Here is a 17158-nt window from a genome sequence, read left to right as displayed (position 1 = left end):
AAAATCCACAATCATACTGGGGGATTTTAATATAACATCTCTCAGAATATGGTAGAATAAACAAATAAAAAATCATTATGAATACAGAGAATTTAAACAACATGGTTGACACATTTGACATGTTTTATATATATATGTAAAACAATAAATCCAACAACCACAGAAAATACCTTCATTTCAAGCATACACATACTATTATAAATGTTGACCATATGCAGGGCCAAAAAGCAAGTTTCAACAAATGTCAAAGGACTGAAATCATATATATTCTGTGACAACAAGGAAATTAAACTATATATTAAAAAAAGAACAAAACAAAAAGACAGCTAGAAAAAACTCTATCATAATGGAAAATACATTGAACTGAATAATAATCAAAATACAGCTCATTAAAGCTTGAGAGATACAGCTATGGTCATACCTCAGAGGAAATACATGTCTTTAAATGTGAATATTAGAAAATATGAAAAGCTAAATATCAATCAGCTATAAGCATCCACATGAAAAATTTAGGGAAAAAAAAAGAATAGCAAATAAACCCAAAGAAAGTGCAAGGAGGGAAATAGAAAAGAAAGGAATGGAAATAAACAAGATCAAACACAAACAGACAATAAGGTCATTCCTGAAAAGCTTTAAAATTCATAAATTCTGGTGAATATAATCAAGAAAAAAAAGAGAAGGCACAAATATCCAATGTTAGGAATAAGGAATAGGCCAACACAATAAATCCTTTAGGTATTAAAAAGTTACGAAGAAAATATGAATAATTTTCTGCTAAAACATTTGAAAATTTAGATGAAAGAGATGAATTCCTATAAAATGCTACTTGTCAAATAGACACTAGAAGAAATAAGAATATTAGAGTAGTCCTATAACTATTAAAAATATTAAGCCATTTATTAAAAACTTTCCCGCAAAGAAAACCACGGGGCCAAATTACTTTATAAGTAAATTGTATTAACTATTAAGGAACAAAGAACACCAATGTTATATATACACTCTTTAAGGAAAGATAAAAAGAGGGACACTCCTCATCTATAATAAGGCCATCATAACCTTATACCAACACCTCATAAGAATATTATGAGAGAGAAAAATTACAGGCCAATCTCATTCATGAACATAGATGCAAAAATTATAAACAAATATAAAAAAAATGTAAGAAAGAATGAGCAGGGTTTATTCTATGAATGCAAGTTTAGTTTACCATTAAAAAAATCAACATAACTCATTACTTCAATAGAATGGAGGAAAACCATATAATCAACTCAGTAGTTGCAGAAATGCTGTTTAATAATATTCAATATCCACTCATGATAAAAATTCTTAGCAAACAAGGAATATGAGGGAACCCTCCTTCCTTATGATAAGGGTATGACAATATTATATTTAGTATATATCCATTTGAGATGGGGAATAAGACTAGAATCTGTGCTACCAACACTCATACTCAACATTGTTCTCAAATTCCTAAGCAGTGTAGTAAAACTAAAAAAAGACATAAAGATATAAAAATTAGGACGATGATTGAAACTGTCATTATTCATAGATAATATGGTCATGTACATTGAAAACCTAAGAATGTTTTCAGTAAAACTTCTAGAATTAATGTGTGAAAGTAATTATGTGGTAAAAAAAAGATCAATACACAGAAATCAGTTGTTTTTCTCATCAACAACAAATGATAGAAAATCAAATTTTAAAAAGGTATCCAAAATAGTGTAAAAATATCAGATATCTAAGAACATGTTAAACAATATATGTGCAAGGTATCTATGAAAAAAACCATGAAGCATCATTGCAACAAATTAAAGATATAATCAAGTGAAAAGACATAGCAATTTCATGGATTGGGCCTTTGTAAAAATATTATTTCTCCCCAGATTGATTTATAGATTTAATATAATCCAGTCAAAATCCCAGCAGGTCTTTGCAGAACTTGTGACTCTAATTCTAAAATTAATAGACTGAAGAAGAATAAAATGAGAAAAGCCTTGTTCTACCGAATATTAAGACCTTTTATAAATCATAGTAATCAAGGCAATGTGATATTGGCATAAATATTGATAAATAAACCAATGGAATAGAAGAGAGAGAGCCCAGAAAAGACCCATGGATGGATGAACAATTGATTTAGACAAAAGAGGCACTGTAAAGTTGTGAGGAAAGAATAATCCTTTCAATGAATGAGCCTGTGACAATTACCTATTTATGGGGACAAAAATAAAAAACCTCTATATTTTCACACCTTCATACCATTAGAAAAAAAAAATCAGGTGGATCACAGATTTAAATGTGAAAAGCAAAACAATAAATTTCTGGAATATACAGGGAAAATTTCTAAGCAGTATACAAAAATATCATCATAAAAAGATAAATTTGGCTATATTATATTAAGAACTTCTGTTTATCAAAAGATACCATTAAGAGATCTAAGATGTGAGACATAGAATGGGAGAATAGATTTACAAGACATAACTAAAAAATAGCTAGTAACTAGAATATAAAACAAATAAGAAAAAGACAGACAACTCATCATAAAATGGGCAGGAGAATTGGTACTTAGCAAAAGAGAATGTCCAAATGGCAAATAATCACGTGAAAAAGTGCTCAACCTCATGAGTCATCAACAAAAGTCAAATTCCACCATGAGGTATCTCTGTACGTGCACCAGAATATCTATTGTAAGAATTCTAATAATATTCCAATTGTCAAGGATGTGAAGAACTGGGGAAAGGTATGCATTGCTGGTGGTCGTGAAAATTGGTACAATTAATCTGAGAAACTGGCAGAATCTACAGGAGATGAGCATAGACACACCATGACCTCACAATGCCACTCCTGCGTACATGCCATGCAGAAATGCATGCATATGTGCACCAAGAGAAGGGTGCAAAATGTTCACTGCAACAATACTAGTAACGGTCCAAATCCGGAAATAGCTCGGATGTTTATCAGTAGTAGAATGGATACATGAATTGTGGTATTTACATACAATAGAAGAGTTAGAAAAACTACAGATACTTGTAAAAGCATGGAAAAATATGGTAAATAACGTGTAAAGGGAACCAAGTCAAGCACGAAAGGATCATACTGCATGAATCCATTTAAAGTTCCAAACCAGACAACCTACTCTATTGTGAGTACGGATGGATACTTACGGTTAAACTATGAGTTGATTACTCTGAAAATCTGGATTGGAGGGCGGGACTTTTGGAGGACTGACAATAATGCATTTCATGATCTGACATCAGTGTTTGCCTTGTGATAATTCATCACACAATTTTGTCTGTGAACTTCTTTTCTGTACATGTGTTATCTTTCCCAGTATAAAGGGTTAAGACATTTGATTTGATGAGAAAGGGAGAGAATAAAGCAAGGAGGACATATTTTCCTTAGGGGTAGGAAGGCCGGGAGGGGCCAGGAGACAAACTGCTTCCTTTGTCATTTTACAGACTCAAATCAAAAAGGACAAGGGCCACTAGGGGAGGACTCGCTCTTTGGTGCCAAGATATCTGCCTTATTGTTTCAGATATCTTCGTTAGTTATGGGAAGGAAAATCTCTTTTTAACTTCCCTTTTGACAGAAGAATGCCTCTGTATTCTCTTAGGCTGTACTAGGTCTGGTAGTATTCTGCGCCTTTTATGTTGCATAATTCTTTACTTAGAATCATTTTTTTGTAAACCTCCTGGATACAAAAGCTAGTTTGTTCGTTGGCTTGCTTCAAAAATGTGAATGAGGGAATTCCATCATTCTTGGTATAGATCTTCAAGGTGTCTGGGAGTAAACTCAATATTAACGTCAATCTACAAGACAAAACTATTTAGGTTCTCATTCCTCAGAGATTTGTTCTTTTTTCTTTTTGTCCCCAGTTACCACAGGTATAACAATTTTTACCCACGGAAGTTAGAGGAGGAGCATAAAGTCTGCAAATGGATACTCCCTGGATTTCCACTAAATGAGAAAATGCCCAGAGAGGGGAGACACAATTGAGATCTCATTCTAACCAATGAATACTCTTTCTTGAGGTTAAAAATTTATGCTGGGAAGTGGAATACTACTGGGCAATAGAATTTCCAGTGATTCCAAAGATACAGTTTCCACCTACCCTTTTCTCTGGCAAAAAAGACAGTCTGCTCCCTCTCTCTCTCTCTGTGTGTGTTTGTGTGTGTGTGTATCAGAGACAGAAAGAGAAAGAGTTGTTGAGAATAGAGAGGGGATAAACATTAGCCATTGATTCACTTTCCTGTTAGAATGCTCAAACTATATCATTTTCAGAAAGGAGCAATGGTTGCCTGCAGAACTTTTGGATGAAAAGAGGAATGATTGATGATGATCAAGATGATGAAAGTATACTTCTTTATGTCTTTAGCTCAAGTTATCTGCAAATACATGACTCTTTTTTATTTTGCTGGAATGACCTCAACATATCTATATGCTTTTACATTAAACTCTCTTAAAACCCACATACGGAATCCAGACCATACTTCAGGGAATTGGATGTGAATGAGGGCTTTGCCTGGCACACAGCATCAATATGTTAGCTATAATCATGATTAGTATTACTGATTTTATCCCTCAGGGGAACTACTGGGCTTAGCCATTGCGTTGCATAATGTGTCCTACAGACCACACCCAACGTGTGACCCAGGCCAGTACTGCTCTTCATTGGGTCTTAATTTTGACATCAGAAAAATGAAGAACTTGGATTCTGTAAGCTCTTTGACTCAAAGATTTCCTGCCTCAGTGGAGTACTCCAGGTTTCTCACAGGCTGGGGGTGAGCAAACCCTGGGTGTCAGCAGTGGTTGGTGCCAAGGGCCGTGTGTGTGTGTGTGTGTGTGTGTGTGTGTGTGAACACACAGATATGGAGGAGGGGGTTTTGCCAGTTTCTTCAGGAGGCAGTGTTTGCCTTTCCCTGGGCAGAGGTTGAGAAGGTTAAGAAAACCTGGTGTAACAGATGCCAGGGACAAATATTACCTAATTTGGTCAAAGAACAAAGAGTGTGTAAAATATGTGAAAATCCCAAACAGTGCAGTGGGATGGGGACACTTACAGGAAGAGCAGAAACAGAATTACTACCCAAGAATTCAGAGTAGGGTTGCCTTATCTCAGAGGGTGAGCCTAATGTAATTACCACTTCAAACAGTCTGGATGGTGAGTATGGAATCTTCTGGGTTGGAAGCTTGACTGCACTATTACTAGCCCTATTTGTACCAGGTACTCCATGACACTGAGCCCCAATTTCCTTAACTGTAAAATGGGGTAAACATCTAATTTATGAGGCTGTTGTGAGGTGCAGCAGGACCAGGCAGAGTGGGGACTCAGTAAATGAGAGCTACTTTTATCAGAAGAAAATTAATTTTTCTAATTCCCAAGATCACGTCAGGTTTACTCATACCTTACTAAGAATCCTCAAACGTCTCAGTAGTTTTCTACACCGATTGTACTCCCTGTTCCCCGTCCACCCCTTCCCCACGCCGGTGTGTTTAGCTGCGGAGTGGAAGGAAGAAGAGGCACGTGGGGGAAAGACCGGGACAAACCTGGCCCCCTGGTCCCCTGGCCTCCAGGCACGGTGGGGCCTGTCATGGCGGCCCGGCGACAGCTTAGGTGATCTCAGACAGCAGAGCAGGAAGAATGAAAGGGTCTGGGGGTCAGGGCTGCCCAGACCCCTGCCCCGCCCGCGGTTGGCCAGGCTAGCCCTGCGCGAGCGCCGGCTCACACGGGTCCCACCTCCCGCGGCGCGGGCCCGCCCCGACCTCGGGCTCAGCCTCGCACTCGGGCGCCCACCTGGGGAGGCGGCGGCCCGGACCTCGGGCGCCGGTAGCCAGGGCCCCGCGCGGGTGGCGCGGGCTCCGAGCCAGCGCCCCCCAGCGCCCCAGCCCCCGAGCGGGGCCCGCCCGGCGCCCTCCCCGCCCCCACTGCGCCTCGCCCCGCCGCCCGCGGCCCCCACCCACCGGCCGCTCCTCCCCTCTCCCCACCCTCCTCCTCCGCCCCCTCCCCTCCCCCGCCGCCTCGCCTACCGCCCGGCCGAGCGTCTGAGCCGCCCCGGCCCGGAGCGCAGGCGGCGAGGCCACCGCACCTGCAGCGTGCTCGGGCTGCCGAGCCGGCACCTCGCCTCCTGCCGCCCGACCTCCTTCTCCCCACGCGCCGGGTCTCCCATGACGCCCGAGCTCCCCGGCCGGCGACAATGACCACTTCCCTGCAAGATGGGCAGAGCGCCGCGGGTCGGGCGGCTGCCCGGGACTCGCCGCTGGCCACCCAGGTGTGCGGCGCTGCCCAGGGGAGGGGCGACGCCCGCGACCTGGTGCCGGCACCCTGGCTTCACGCGCGGGCGCTCCTGCCCCCTCCGGACGGGACCCGCGGCTGTGCTGCAGACAGGTAGGCAGCCCTCGGAGGGCGCGGGGGAGTGTCCTGGGTTGGCAACCGGCGAGGGGGTGAGGAGGCGGTCCTAGGGGGCGAGCCATGTGCCCAGAGCTGGGCCAAGTTTGTGAAACTCTCTGAAGACAATTGCCTTTGAGCTGGCTCCTACCGGATCAGCAGGACATTGCGATCTCTCAGCGCCTTATAAATAGCATCACCGTTTCATTGAGAGCTTCGGATCTCTCTCGCCTCTGCCCGTCGGTGTGAACTAGGAGGCCGAGCTCCAGGCTGGCCAGCCCCCTTCCTTCTTGCTTCGTGGTCCTGCATTAAAAATAAAATCCTTTTCTTTCATATATTTAAAAAAATCATAGAATAAATGAGTTCACCTCCCACATAGAGTCTTACAGCGACCCTGGAGAGGCAAAGCACGGATTGACATTTGAGCAGTCTTGCTGTTCAGCAGGAAAGAATAGAGGCTTTAAAAGGTTTCCCAGTCTCCATAGCATTCATCACTAAGTGCCTGTAGAGTTCACAATTTCGCACATACTTCAGGAAAGAAAAAGGCTGCAACAATACAAAAATCTGTAGTCCTTTATATTCATACATTTAAGTGGTGCTTTTTTTTTTTTTTTTCTTCTTCAGATTTTCAAAGTGCTTCAACTTCACTGAAGTTAAAATTACTCCGCAGTGGACTAGAGTGCATGAACACCAGCAAGTTCTATTCACTTAACCTTCTCAAAAACACTGCCTTGCAGTTTAGTATCTATAAGCACTTGAAAAATCAACAGACTGTGTGTGGGCAACATTGTGAATGAAATTTGAAGTGCGATGAACCACAGCTATAATTAATAAACCATAACTTGCAAAAGTGATTAGTAAAATAGCATAGGGATGAATTCAGTAAATGTTTATAGACTTTGTCAATTTAGTGGATGCAAAACAATGTCTAGCTCCTCAGGATGATTTTTGCATCAATAATTCTGTAGTCTGTATTTCAGCTTCAGGAAAATTATCAGAAGTGCTGGAAATGGGGTTTCCAGGCCTGGTGATTTTTTTTTTTAAAGGCCCCCAAAAAAGGAATACAAAAGAAGATTGATTTATATCAATTAACTAACTTATTTTGACCCATAGAAAGTACACCACAGACCTTTGCCATATACTTTATATAATATTAGTGTTGTCACAGAGTGGTGCATGCTGGCCTTAACTTTTTAATCCTGACAGCAATTATATTTTACATTCTGTTTTATGTAAATTACACTCTATGTTCTCTTGGTGTAGGAGAAAAAAGAAAGATCTTGATGTTCTGGAAATGCCATCTATTCCAAACCCTTTTCCTGAGCTATGCTGCTCTCCATTTACATCTGTGTTGTCAGCAGGCCTGTTTCCCAAAGCAAATTCAAGGAAAAAACAGGTATGCATTTAAAAGTGTTCTAATTCAAAAATCTTAGGAGTTCTACATCCATTTAGTCTTTAAGATACTCTTACACTATTAACAAAGTACTAGCATGGCCTATTTTAAATAACTCTATTGACTGATACAGTTCATAGCCATTAGTTTCCTTCAGGGTCTCAGTTTTCACATCTGTATAATGGGAACTTTAAAACTTACATGTCAGGCTTTTGGGATGGGTTAAATGAAAGAATATATGTAAAGTACAGAGCCTGGGAGCTATTATTATTCACATTGTAGGTGGGAGAGTTATATATGATAACAGCTGAACGATTTTAAGTCAGAAATTGGAAGGGCTGGCAGTGGTGTTGTGATGAGAAGGGGATTGACTGGTTCTTTTAATACCTTCTTTAATCTTTCACGTTTTCAACCCAAGCCAACTTTATTTACTAAAGGAAAGTGATAATGGTGAACTGTGGTGAAAGGTAATAGGAGTTTTGGACTCCGCAGGTTTTCTTTCAGTGAATTCCTCAGTTTGGAGGCTACTGGCTGCAGAAGGCAGATGACTTGTAAGTGATGATTAGCTTATGAACTTAATTTTTATGATTTTCTTTCTTTTCAAGTTTCTATTTTGGGACTGACTTGAGCAAATTAGACATCAAGGACCAAGCAACTATGGGGAGATCCAAAGCAATTATACATTTTTTGAAAAAAAAATTAGTGTATCCTAGGATAATCCCATCTCTTTGAATATGCTTTCTCCAAATTTATTTTTTATTTTTTTTATTTTTATTTTTTTCTCCCAATTTTGAATCAACAAAACAAAGAGAAGCTTCACTATGCAAGATGTACCTTGTTCTTGCAAGGGTAGACGCAATAAATTTAAATAGTCAGATGCTTGCAGCAAGGAGAGGGATAATGAACAGAGAGGAGAAGACAGTCAATTATTTTCCCCCATCTGTTGTTCTCTTTCGTTTTTTCAGCACTTTTACTACCTGTGATGGGTTCAATAATGTGTGTTTATAGTTTTAGGAATGAAGGAAATGCCCCACGAAATAGATGAATTCTTGATAACATACAGTAATAATAGAGACAGTAGAGAAGCATTCCATGGGATGTTGTATTTTGATGGATGTCTGGTATAATAAGGCTTATATACTTGTTTTTTTGGGGGGAGGGAGGGGGTTGCAGTTTAATTGGTACATGTGCTTTTTGGATAAGGATTGGAGAAAGTGGGAGTAAATATTCCCGGAGCAGAGGTATGTTCTGAATTAGAGTCTTTGATGGGGGAGGCAAGTCCTTCAGTATGTGGGACTGAGACTTTGGATGGGGAGATGATCAAGGAGGAGACTCTTTCAAGACCTGTAAAGACAGAGCCCAAGGAAAAAACAGCCCTGCTGAAATGTCTGGGCCTTTTAAGAGCTTGGCTTTGGGGTTAAGATGTAAGATGGGAATGTAGATGATAGATTTGTCTGTGCGTCATGGTGGTGGAAAAAATCGATTCTGGACTGTCCCTATGATCCAGAATGGGAGAAGGAAATATCTGATGATGGCATAATAGGCATTTGGGGAATTTAATACATTGTTTCCCTATTTATGGAGGGCCTGCTATGTTCCTTGCACCATCCTAGGCGCTGAGGCACTGAGCTGGGCAAAAATGCCACTCGAAGGGTGTTTATCAAGGTGGGGCTTTGATTCGGGGTTGGGTTAAGACTTAGGAGTTGAACAGAGGAAGGAGAGAGGACGGGGTCTACTCCGACTTTAATTTTGTGAATGAGCACTGGGAGAATGCCTCGTCTACCAGATGTGTCCAAGGGGCAGCGTTTGTTTTGAATAGGGAGAGAATGTTTTATGCTTAAGTTAATAGAGGGAGAAAAACGAGAAAGAGAGTGGGTGTGAGTGTCAGGGTCAAGTAAAGGTTGTGGCCTAAGTATGGGTAGTCATCATCTTAGAGTAAGACGCCTGATCTTGGGGAATAACATTTCTTCAGATCAGGTTCAGCAAATCGGCAACATGGGAGAAGGGTGCTATGCTACCCTTGACTCTGACCGGTTTCCTGCTTCGGCCTTGGGTCCTGTTTCCACGGTGACCTTTTCAGAGAGCACTGCTCCCACACAGACAGCTGTGCTGTTGCAGGAGCAGAGTTCTGGCCTGACTCCTGGAGACCAGTCCCAAAGGGGTGTTTCCACCTGAGAAGTGCCCTTCCTGCTCCTGCTCTCTTCCGTGGCCTGAAGGTTGGGGGTCCCCATGAAGAGAAGGTTATCCCAGAGTTGGGGAAGAGGAACGTTCCTTTTTGCATTCTTTTAGTTCGCTTTTCCCCACCTGGACTTTGCATTTAGAACTGATCCTTTGTTTTTATTCCTTTGTATATGCTCAGTTCTTTGGAATGAGGGAGGTTTTGGGAACAGATGACTCTGTCAGTAATTCTCCCAAGCTCAGTCTTTGTGACACAGATTACCCTTTTACAAGATGATATTTCAGGCCCAATTATCTCTGACCTTTGGTTGAGATGAGGTAGATGACTATATGTGCTAGGTTTCTATTGACTATTATTTATGACTGCAACGTTATAGGAGACGATGTCTCATTTCTTTATAGTCTCTCTTTCATTTGTTTTGTTTAACCATTCCAGTCATTTTAGCAATTCTTTTCTCCCCATAGAAAAAGTGAAGAATTGCACTTGTTACTTATAAATAAATGACCAGAAAGTTTGAAAGAGTCCAGACTGGAAACGTTAAATTTCATGTGGCCTTTCAAAACCACAGTCAAAAATCATTTTACAGGCCATAAATATTTTTTTTTTTTTTTTTTTTACAATTTGAGATGTCTTCATAATGCATGAGTGGTAAAATGCATTGAAGCCACAAATAGGATATGCTTTATCTCTTTTTGCAAATAAAATGTCTCAAAGTATACAATACTGTATGCTTTCAGTATTTTTATTTTAAAATAAGAACTAGATTGAGATAAAATCTGGATACTTTATTCCCTCTCCCCACTTTTTTTTAATAGTACTGGCCAGATATATTTTTTAAGCATATTTCTTTGTGTTTATCAATGAAGCAGATTTAAAGTGTATGTTCCATATACATGGTTCAGAAAAGTTACCTGCAATTTAAATTTTATATGAAAAGTGACTTAACCTATGAATTTAGGTGTCTTACTTTTTTTTCTATTTCTGATTGAAATTTACCAGGAAATCATGCTTTAGCACTTATTATTTGAAGAAAGGGAAAGAATAAGATATATTTAGCCCTTGCAAAAGAATCAGTTCTTTTCTCGAGTTTGTCTCCCCCCAGGTTATTTTTGTGCTTGGACTCAGTTTGTGTAGTAGCTCTGCTTAATTGCTTTCCAGGATTTATGTAGGATAACTAATTCAAAATAAAGCTACTGAAGATTTTAAAGATAAAAAAATCACCTATGAAAAACAGTGTGTCATGGAATGTTCAAGCTGGAAGAGATCTTTGAGATCATCTAGGTGAAGCACTCTTTTACAGGCGACTAAGTTGAGGCTAAGAAATGCTATGTGGCTGATGGTGTCACAGCTAGGACCTGAAAATCGGATTTCTTTTTCTTTTTTTTTTTTTTTAATTTAAAAAATTTTTATTAAAAATTATTTTTAAATTGAGATATATAAAGTGATATATAACATTATATTAATTTCAGGTGTACAAGATAATGATTTGATATTTGTACATATTCTGAAATGATCACAATAAGTCTAGTTAACATCTATCCATACATAGTTACAAATTTTTTTTCTGGTGATGAGAACTTTTAAGATCTACTCTTTTGGCAACTTTCAAATATACAATACAGTATTATTAACTATAGTCACCATGCTGTGTATTACATCCTCATGACTTATTTTAACATCTTGACTTGTAAAGTATAATTGCTTTACAATGTTGTGTTAGTTTCTGCTGTATAACAAAGTGAATCAGCCATATGTGTACATATATCCCCATATCTCCTCCCTCTTGCGTCTCCCTCCCACCCTCCCTCTCCCACCCCTCTAGGTGGTCACAAAGCACCGAGCTGATCTCCCTGTGCTATGTGGCTGCTTCCCACTAGCTATCTATTTTACATTTGGTAGTGTATATATGTCCATGCCACTCTCTCACTTTGTCCCAGCTTACCCTTCCCCCTCTCCATGTCCTCAAGTCCATTCTCTACGTCTGTGTCTTTATTCCTGTCCTAGCCCTAGGTTCTTCAGAACCATTTTTGTTTTTTTTTTTAGATTCCATATATATGTGTCAGTATACAGTATTTGTTTTTCTCTTTCTGACTTACTTCACTCTGTACAACAGACTCCAGGTCCATCCACCTCACTACAATAACTCAGTTTCATTTCTTTTTATGGCATATTCCATTGTATATATATGCCACATCTTCTTTATCCATTCATCTGTCAGTGGACACTTAGGTTGCTTCCATGTCCTGGCTATTGTAAATAGAGCTGCAATGAACATTGTGGTACTTGACTCTTTTTGAATTATGGTTTTCTTAGGGTGTATGCCCAGTAGTGGGATTGCTGGGTCGTATGGTAGTTCTATTTTTAGCTTGTTAAGGAACCTCCATACTGTTCTCCATAGTGGCTGTATCAATTTACATTCCCACCAACAGTGCAAGAGGGTTCCCTTTTCTCCACACCCTCTCCAGCATTTATTGTTTGTAGATTTTTTGATGATGGCCATTCTGACTGGCATGAGGTGATACATCATTGTAGTTTTGATTTGCATTTCTCTAATGATTAATGATGTTGAGCATCCTTTCATTTGTTTGTTGGCAATCTGTATATCTTCTGTGGAGAAATGTCTATTTAGGTCTTCTGCCCAGTTTTGGATTGGGTTGTTTGTTTTTTTGATTACAAGCTGCATGAGCTGCTTGTAAATTTTGGAGATTAATCCTTTGTCAGTTGCTTCATTTGCAAATATTTTCTCCCATTTTCAGGGTTGTGTTTTCGTCTTGTTTATGGTTTCCTTTGCTCTGCAAAAGCTTTTAAGTTTCATTATGTCCCATTTGTTTATTTTTGTTTTATTTCCATTTCTCTAGGAGGTGGGTCAAAAAGGATCTTGCTGTGATTTATGTCATAGAGTGTTCTGCCTATGTTTTCCTCTCAGAGTTTTATAGTGTCTGGTCTTACATTTAGGTCTTTAATCCATTTTGAGTTTATTTTTGTGTATGGTGTTGGGGAGTGTTCTAATTTCAGTCTTTTACATGTAGCTGTCCAGTTTTCCCAGCACCACTTATTGAAGAGGCTATCTTTTCTCCATTGTGTAATCTTACCTCCTTTATCAAAAATAAGGTGACCATATGTGCTTGGGTTTATCTCTGGGCTTTCTATCCTGTTCCATTGATCAATACTTCTGTTTTTGTGCCAGTACCATACTGTCTTGATTACTGTAACTTTGTAGTATAGTCTGAAGTCCAGGAGCCTGATTCCTCCAACTCCGTTTTTCTTTCTCAAGATTGCTTTGGCTATTCAGGGTCTTTTGTGTTTCCATACAAATTGTGAAATTTTTTGTTCTAGTTCTGTGAAAAATGCCATTGGTAGTTTGATAGGGATTGCATTGAATCTGTAGATTGCTTTGGGTAGTATAGTCACTTTCACAATATGATTCTTCCAATCCGAGAACATGGTATATCTCTCCATCTGTTTGTATCATCTTTAATTTCTTTCGTCAGTGTCTTATAGTTTTCTGCATACAGGTCTTTTGTCTCCTTAGGTAGGTTTATTCCTATGTATTTTATTCTTTTTGTTGCAGTGGTAAATGGTAGTGTTTCCTTAATTTCTCTTTCAGAGTTTTCATCATTAGTGTATAGGAATGCAAGAGATTTCTGTGTGTTAATTTCATATCCTGCTACTTTACCAAATTTGTTGATTAGCTCTAGTAGTTTTCTGGTAGCATCTTTAGGATTCTCTATGTATAGTATCATGTCATCTGCAAACAGTGACAGCTTTACTTCTTTTCCGATTTGGATTCCTTTTATTTCTTTTCCTTCTTTGATTGCTGTGGCTAAAACTTCTAAAACTACGTTGAATAATAGTGGTGAGAGTGGACAACCTTGTCATGTTCCTGATCTTAGTGGAAATAGTTTCAGTTTTTCACCGTTGAGAACGATGCTGGCTGTGGGTTTGTCATATATGGCCTTTATTATGTTGAGGTATGAAAATTGGATTTCTTGAGGCTTTGACAGCCCTTTTTTAGGAAGGTACAATTTCCACAGAAATTGAGAACCATAAGAGTAGCACAGTAATAAACCTATATCAATTGTTGTTAGTTACAACTCTGCCCATAATACAGAGGCAACAAATGCCATTTGATAATTTCCACCTAAGGACCTGGATTCCTTTTTTTTTTTTTTCCTTCCTCAAATATAACTGTCTCTTTGTGCTTTTTTTCCTCCAGCTTTCTTCTATCTTCTCCCTAAAATTGATATGAAAAATCTATCAAATAATTGATCTATCAACAAGTAAGATTTATTAGTATTATTAATAACCAGATTTTGTGTGCAGTTTACAGTCCACAGTCACACTAAAGCCAGGAAGTGGGTCTGTCATCCACATTTTAAGATTTTGTTTTTTAAAGTACATAAACAGGAAGTGATTTGCCCATGCTTCCACAGTTTAGATAAAGGAAGATCAAAAAGAATGTCGTTTCTGAATGTGTTTGCCCCTCACCACACTGTTTTTGGTTTATTCCATATTGAGTTAAACCTTTTTGTATATCTCAGGAAAATAAACACTATCTTCCAAATAATTAAGAAATTATTTTCCACATGCTCTGCCTTTGATTTCGTTTTCATCTCACATGTCAGGTACTATCAAAAAATAAGTTCATCTCTGTCCCCAAATTAAACGGCCTCTGATGTCATTCCTTCATGATGTCAGTAATGATCTTAATTTGTATGGTGCGAAACTTGTATGTGTGGTTCTTGTATGGCTGCTGCATTATCCAAACTCAAATACTCATTTCTCCAATATACACAGAAGTAGAAAGCAATGAACTATGCCCCCATATTCTCGTTTTACAGATTGAGCAGTTATCAAGATTTTGTCTCATTTACTTCATCTATTCCTTTTTGAAATTTTTATTGTATTTGTTGAAGTACAATAAATAAATTACTTAAAAAATGTAGGGCTTCCCTGGTGGCGCAGTGGTTGAGAATCTGCCTGCCAATGCAGGGGACACGGGTTCGAGCCCTGGTCTGGGAAGATCCCACATGCCACGGAGCAACTAGGCCCGTGAGCCACAATTGCTGAGCCTGCGCGTCTGGAGCCTGTGCTCCGCAACAAGAGAGGCCGCGACAGTGAGAGGCCCGCGCACCGCGATGAGGAGTGGCCCCCGCTTGCCGCAACTAGAGAAAGCCCTGGCACAGAAACGAAGACCCAACACTGCCAAAAATAAATAAATAAATAAATAAATAAACCCAACGTTTAAAAAAAAAAAAAAAATGTAAAACCTGGACATCCTGTCACTGAATCCCTACCTAGTTTTGTATGCATTGCTGAAAAGTACATTTTTTCATTTGACCAACATGCCATTATTCCCTAACAAAAATAAAAATTCCTTGGTATCATTTAAAATCATTCATAATCAAATTCTCTTAGTTGGAATGATACATGAAATCCTCAAATTACAAGCTGGTTATGTTTCAAAATCTTTAAATTAGGTCTTTGGCAATTTAAATTTATGGAAACAGCATATCAATTGTATATAGGTCCCCTAGGCCATTTTACAAAATCCTATATAATGTAAAATGAAACGTAAATTTCATATATTTGCAGAAAATATAACAGACACTTTCTCCATTCTCTCTCTTTTGTTTTCCCATAAAAACAGCACATAGTCTCTGCTTCTTTTTCTAAATCCATTTCATCCTCTGACATTTCTCTACAGTCTTGCTTGTCTTGATTGCATGTCACTGCATGTGGCCCCCAGTGGCCACCCCTATTGGAATAAATATTTCCTCCTATTACTGGTTTAGCATGTGGTAACTGACGGGAATCTATCTTTGGAGAGAGCTGTTAGCCCAGTGTGTTCCGCTCTTATTCAGTCAGCTGTGGCCAAGGGGACACAGGGACCTGGACCGTTGTTCACTCAGCAAGGGTTATGGAACAAATTCTGTGAGTAGGAAGTGCGAGTTCAGTAGGTATGATGTATGGAGGTGGGAGGAAACAATGGACAACTAGTGCCCTAGGGAAAAAAAGCTCAAGCAAAAAACAGTTGACACACAAACAAATTCTTATAATATATGAATGATACATGGCAACCCACTGATTAATTTGGCTGACTTAGCCTCCACAGTTCACAGTATCCAACTCCTTTGCCTCAAATCATTTAATTCACGTGAAGGGCATTTATTTGACAGTGGTTTCAGTTGATGCCACCCTTCAGTGATGGTCATATTCCTTGGTCCTTGTCCTGAGCTTGCATCTTATTGAGGTCCCTTGGCCTCTGATGACAGGAGCTATCAACTCAGGATCCTCCCTACTTCATGCTAGTTACCTTTGTCTGTAACAGAAGACAGCTGTCTCTTCCTATTTTAAAACTTAAATCGCCTAGCAGATCTTCTGCTCGTCAAGGTTTTATTTCCAGTTTGAAGGTTGCCTCTAATTTTTAGTTAATTTGCAGGATACACTTGCAGTCCAACCTTTATCTGCAACATGACTTTTATTTTTTACTTCTTTGAAAGCTCAGCTTCTGGTTTGTTTTTCTCTAGGGGCATATATTATGTTCTATCAGGAGAAGGAAAATTGGAGTCATTCATGGTTCAATATAAATGTGGATCTTAATATAAAAAAGCTTTCTGCAGTTTTATGGTTGTTGCTTTGAATCATGTCAGCTTATATGGAATAGTAATAAACTCCATTGTATAAGTATGCACTGATTTGAGTGAGGATAAGCAGACTTGGGAATTGTCCTTTTGGTACTCTAGGTAAGGGATGGCTCAATGGAGAACCTAGGAAATGGCCACAAGTCTTTGCTAAGGAAAGGGAGCAGAAGGGAAGCTTCCAGAATCAGTTTAGAAGACAAATAGGTGAGCTGACATAGGGAGAGCATCTTTTACTTCTTGTCCTTCCCTTTGGTTCCACTCATTGAGTAGTTTTCAAAGCCACAGAGAAAATAAACACAAATAGGAGGATTAACATTCTTAACTAGTTTACAAATGCTTCTGTCTATTCCAAAAGATCCTTTTTAAGTTGGCTGTTGATTCACATGTATTTTTCCATAGATGTAATGTTAGATGTGGTGGTTAGGTTGTTAGGGCAGGCAGTAAAAGTTTTTTTTAACCCACGATAGCTCCCCCAGATGGTAGATTTACAACATCCTGTGCACCAGTTTTTAATACAGTTTCTATGGAAAGATGTGGGGCCATATGATGTAATTGAAAGATAT

The 17158-nt window shown here is 39.2% G+C and overlaps 1 protein-coding gene across 5 annotated transcripts in view; it reads left to right on the top strand.

Annotated features, from left to right (window-relative positions):
• GRB14 (growth factor receptor bound protein 14) overlaps positions 1–17158 on the top strand; it is a 177465-nt gene that overhangs the window by 45658 nt on the left and 114649 nt on the right. For 2 of the 5 annotated variants that reach the window (XM_059927989.1, XM_059927988.1), the window contains exons 1-2: positions 6018–6379; positions 7643–7775. The exons of 1 other annotated variant lie outside the window; for it this stretch is intronic. In XM_059927989.1, coding sequence (XP_059783972.1) covers positions 6189–6379; positions 7643–7775 — 324 coding nt within the window. In that variant the 5' untranslated portion in view covers positions 6018–6188. Of the gene's footprint in view, positions 1–6017; positions 6380–7037; positions 7116–7642; positions 7776–17158 lie in introns of those variants that run through there. 2 more of the 5 variants (XM_059927990.1, XM_059927991.1) reach the window with 2 other exon arrangements.

Source organism: Balaenoptera ricei, chromosome 7, assembly GCF_028023285.1.
Source record: "Balaenoptera ricei isolate mBalRic1 chromosome 7, mBalRic1.hap2, whole genome shotgun sequence".
Classification (NCBI taxonomy): Eukaryota; Metazoa; Chordata; class Mammalia; order Artiodactyla; family Balaenopteridae; genus Balaenoptera; species Balaenoptera ricei.
This window is presented reverse-complemented; position numbering and strand designations above follow the sequence as displayed.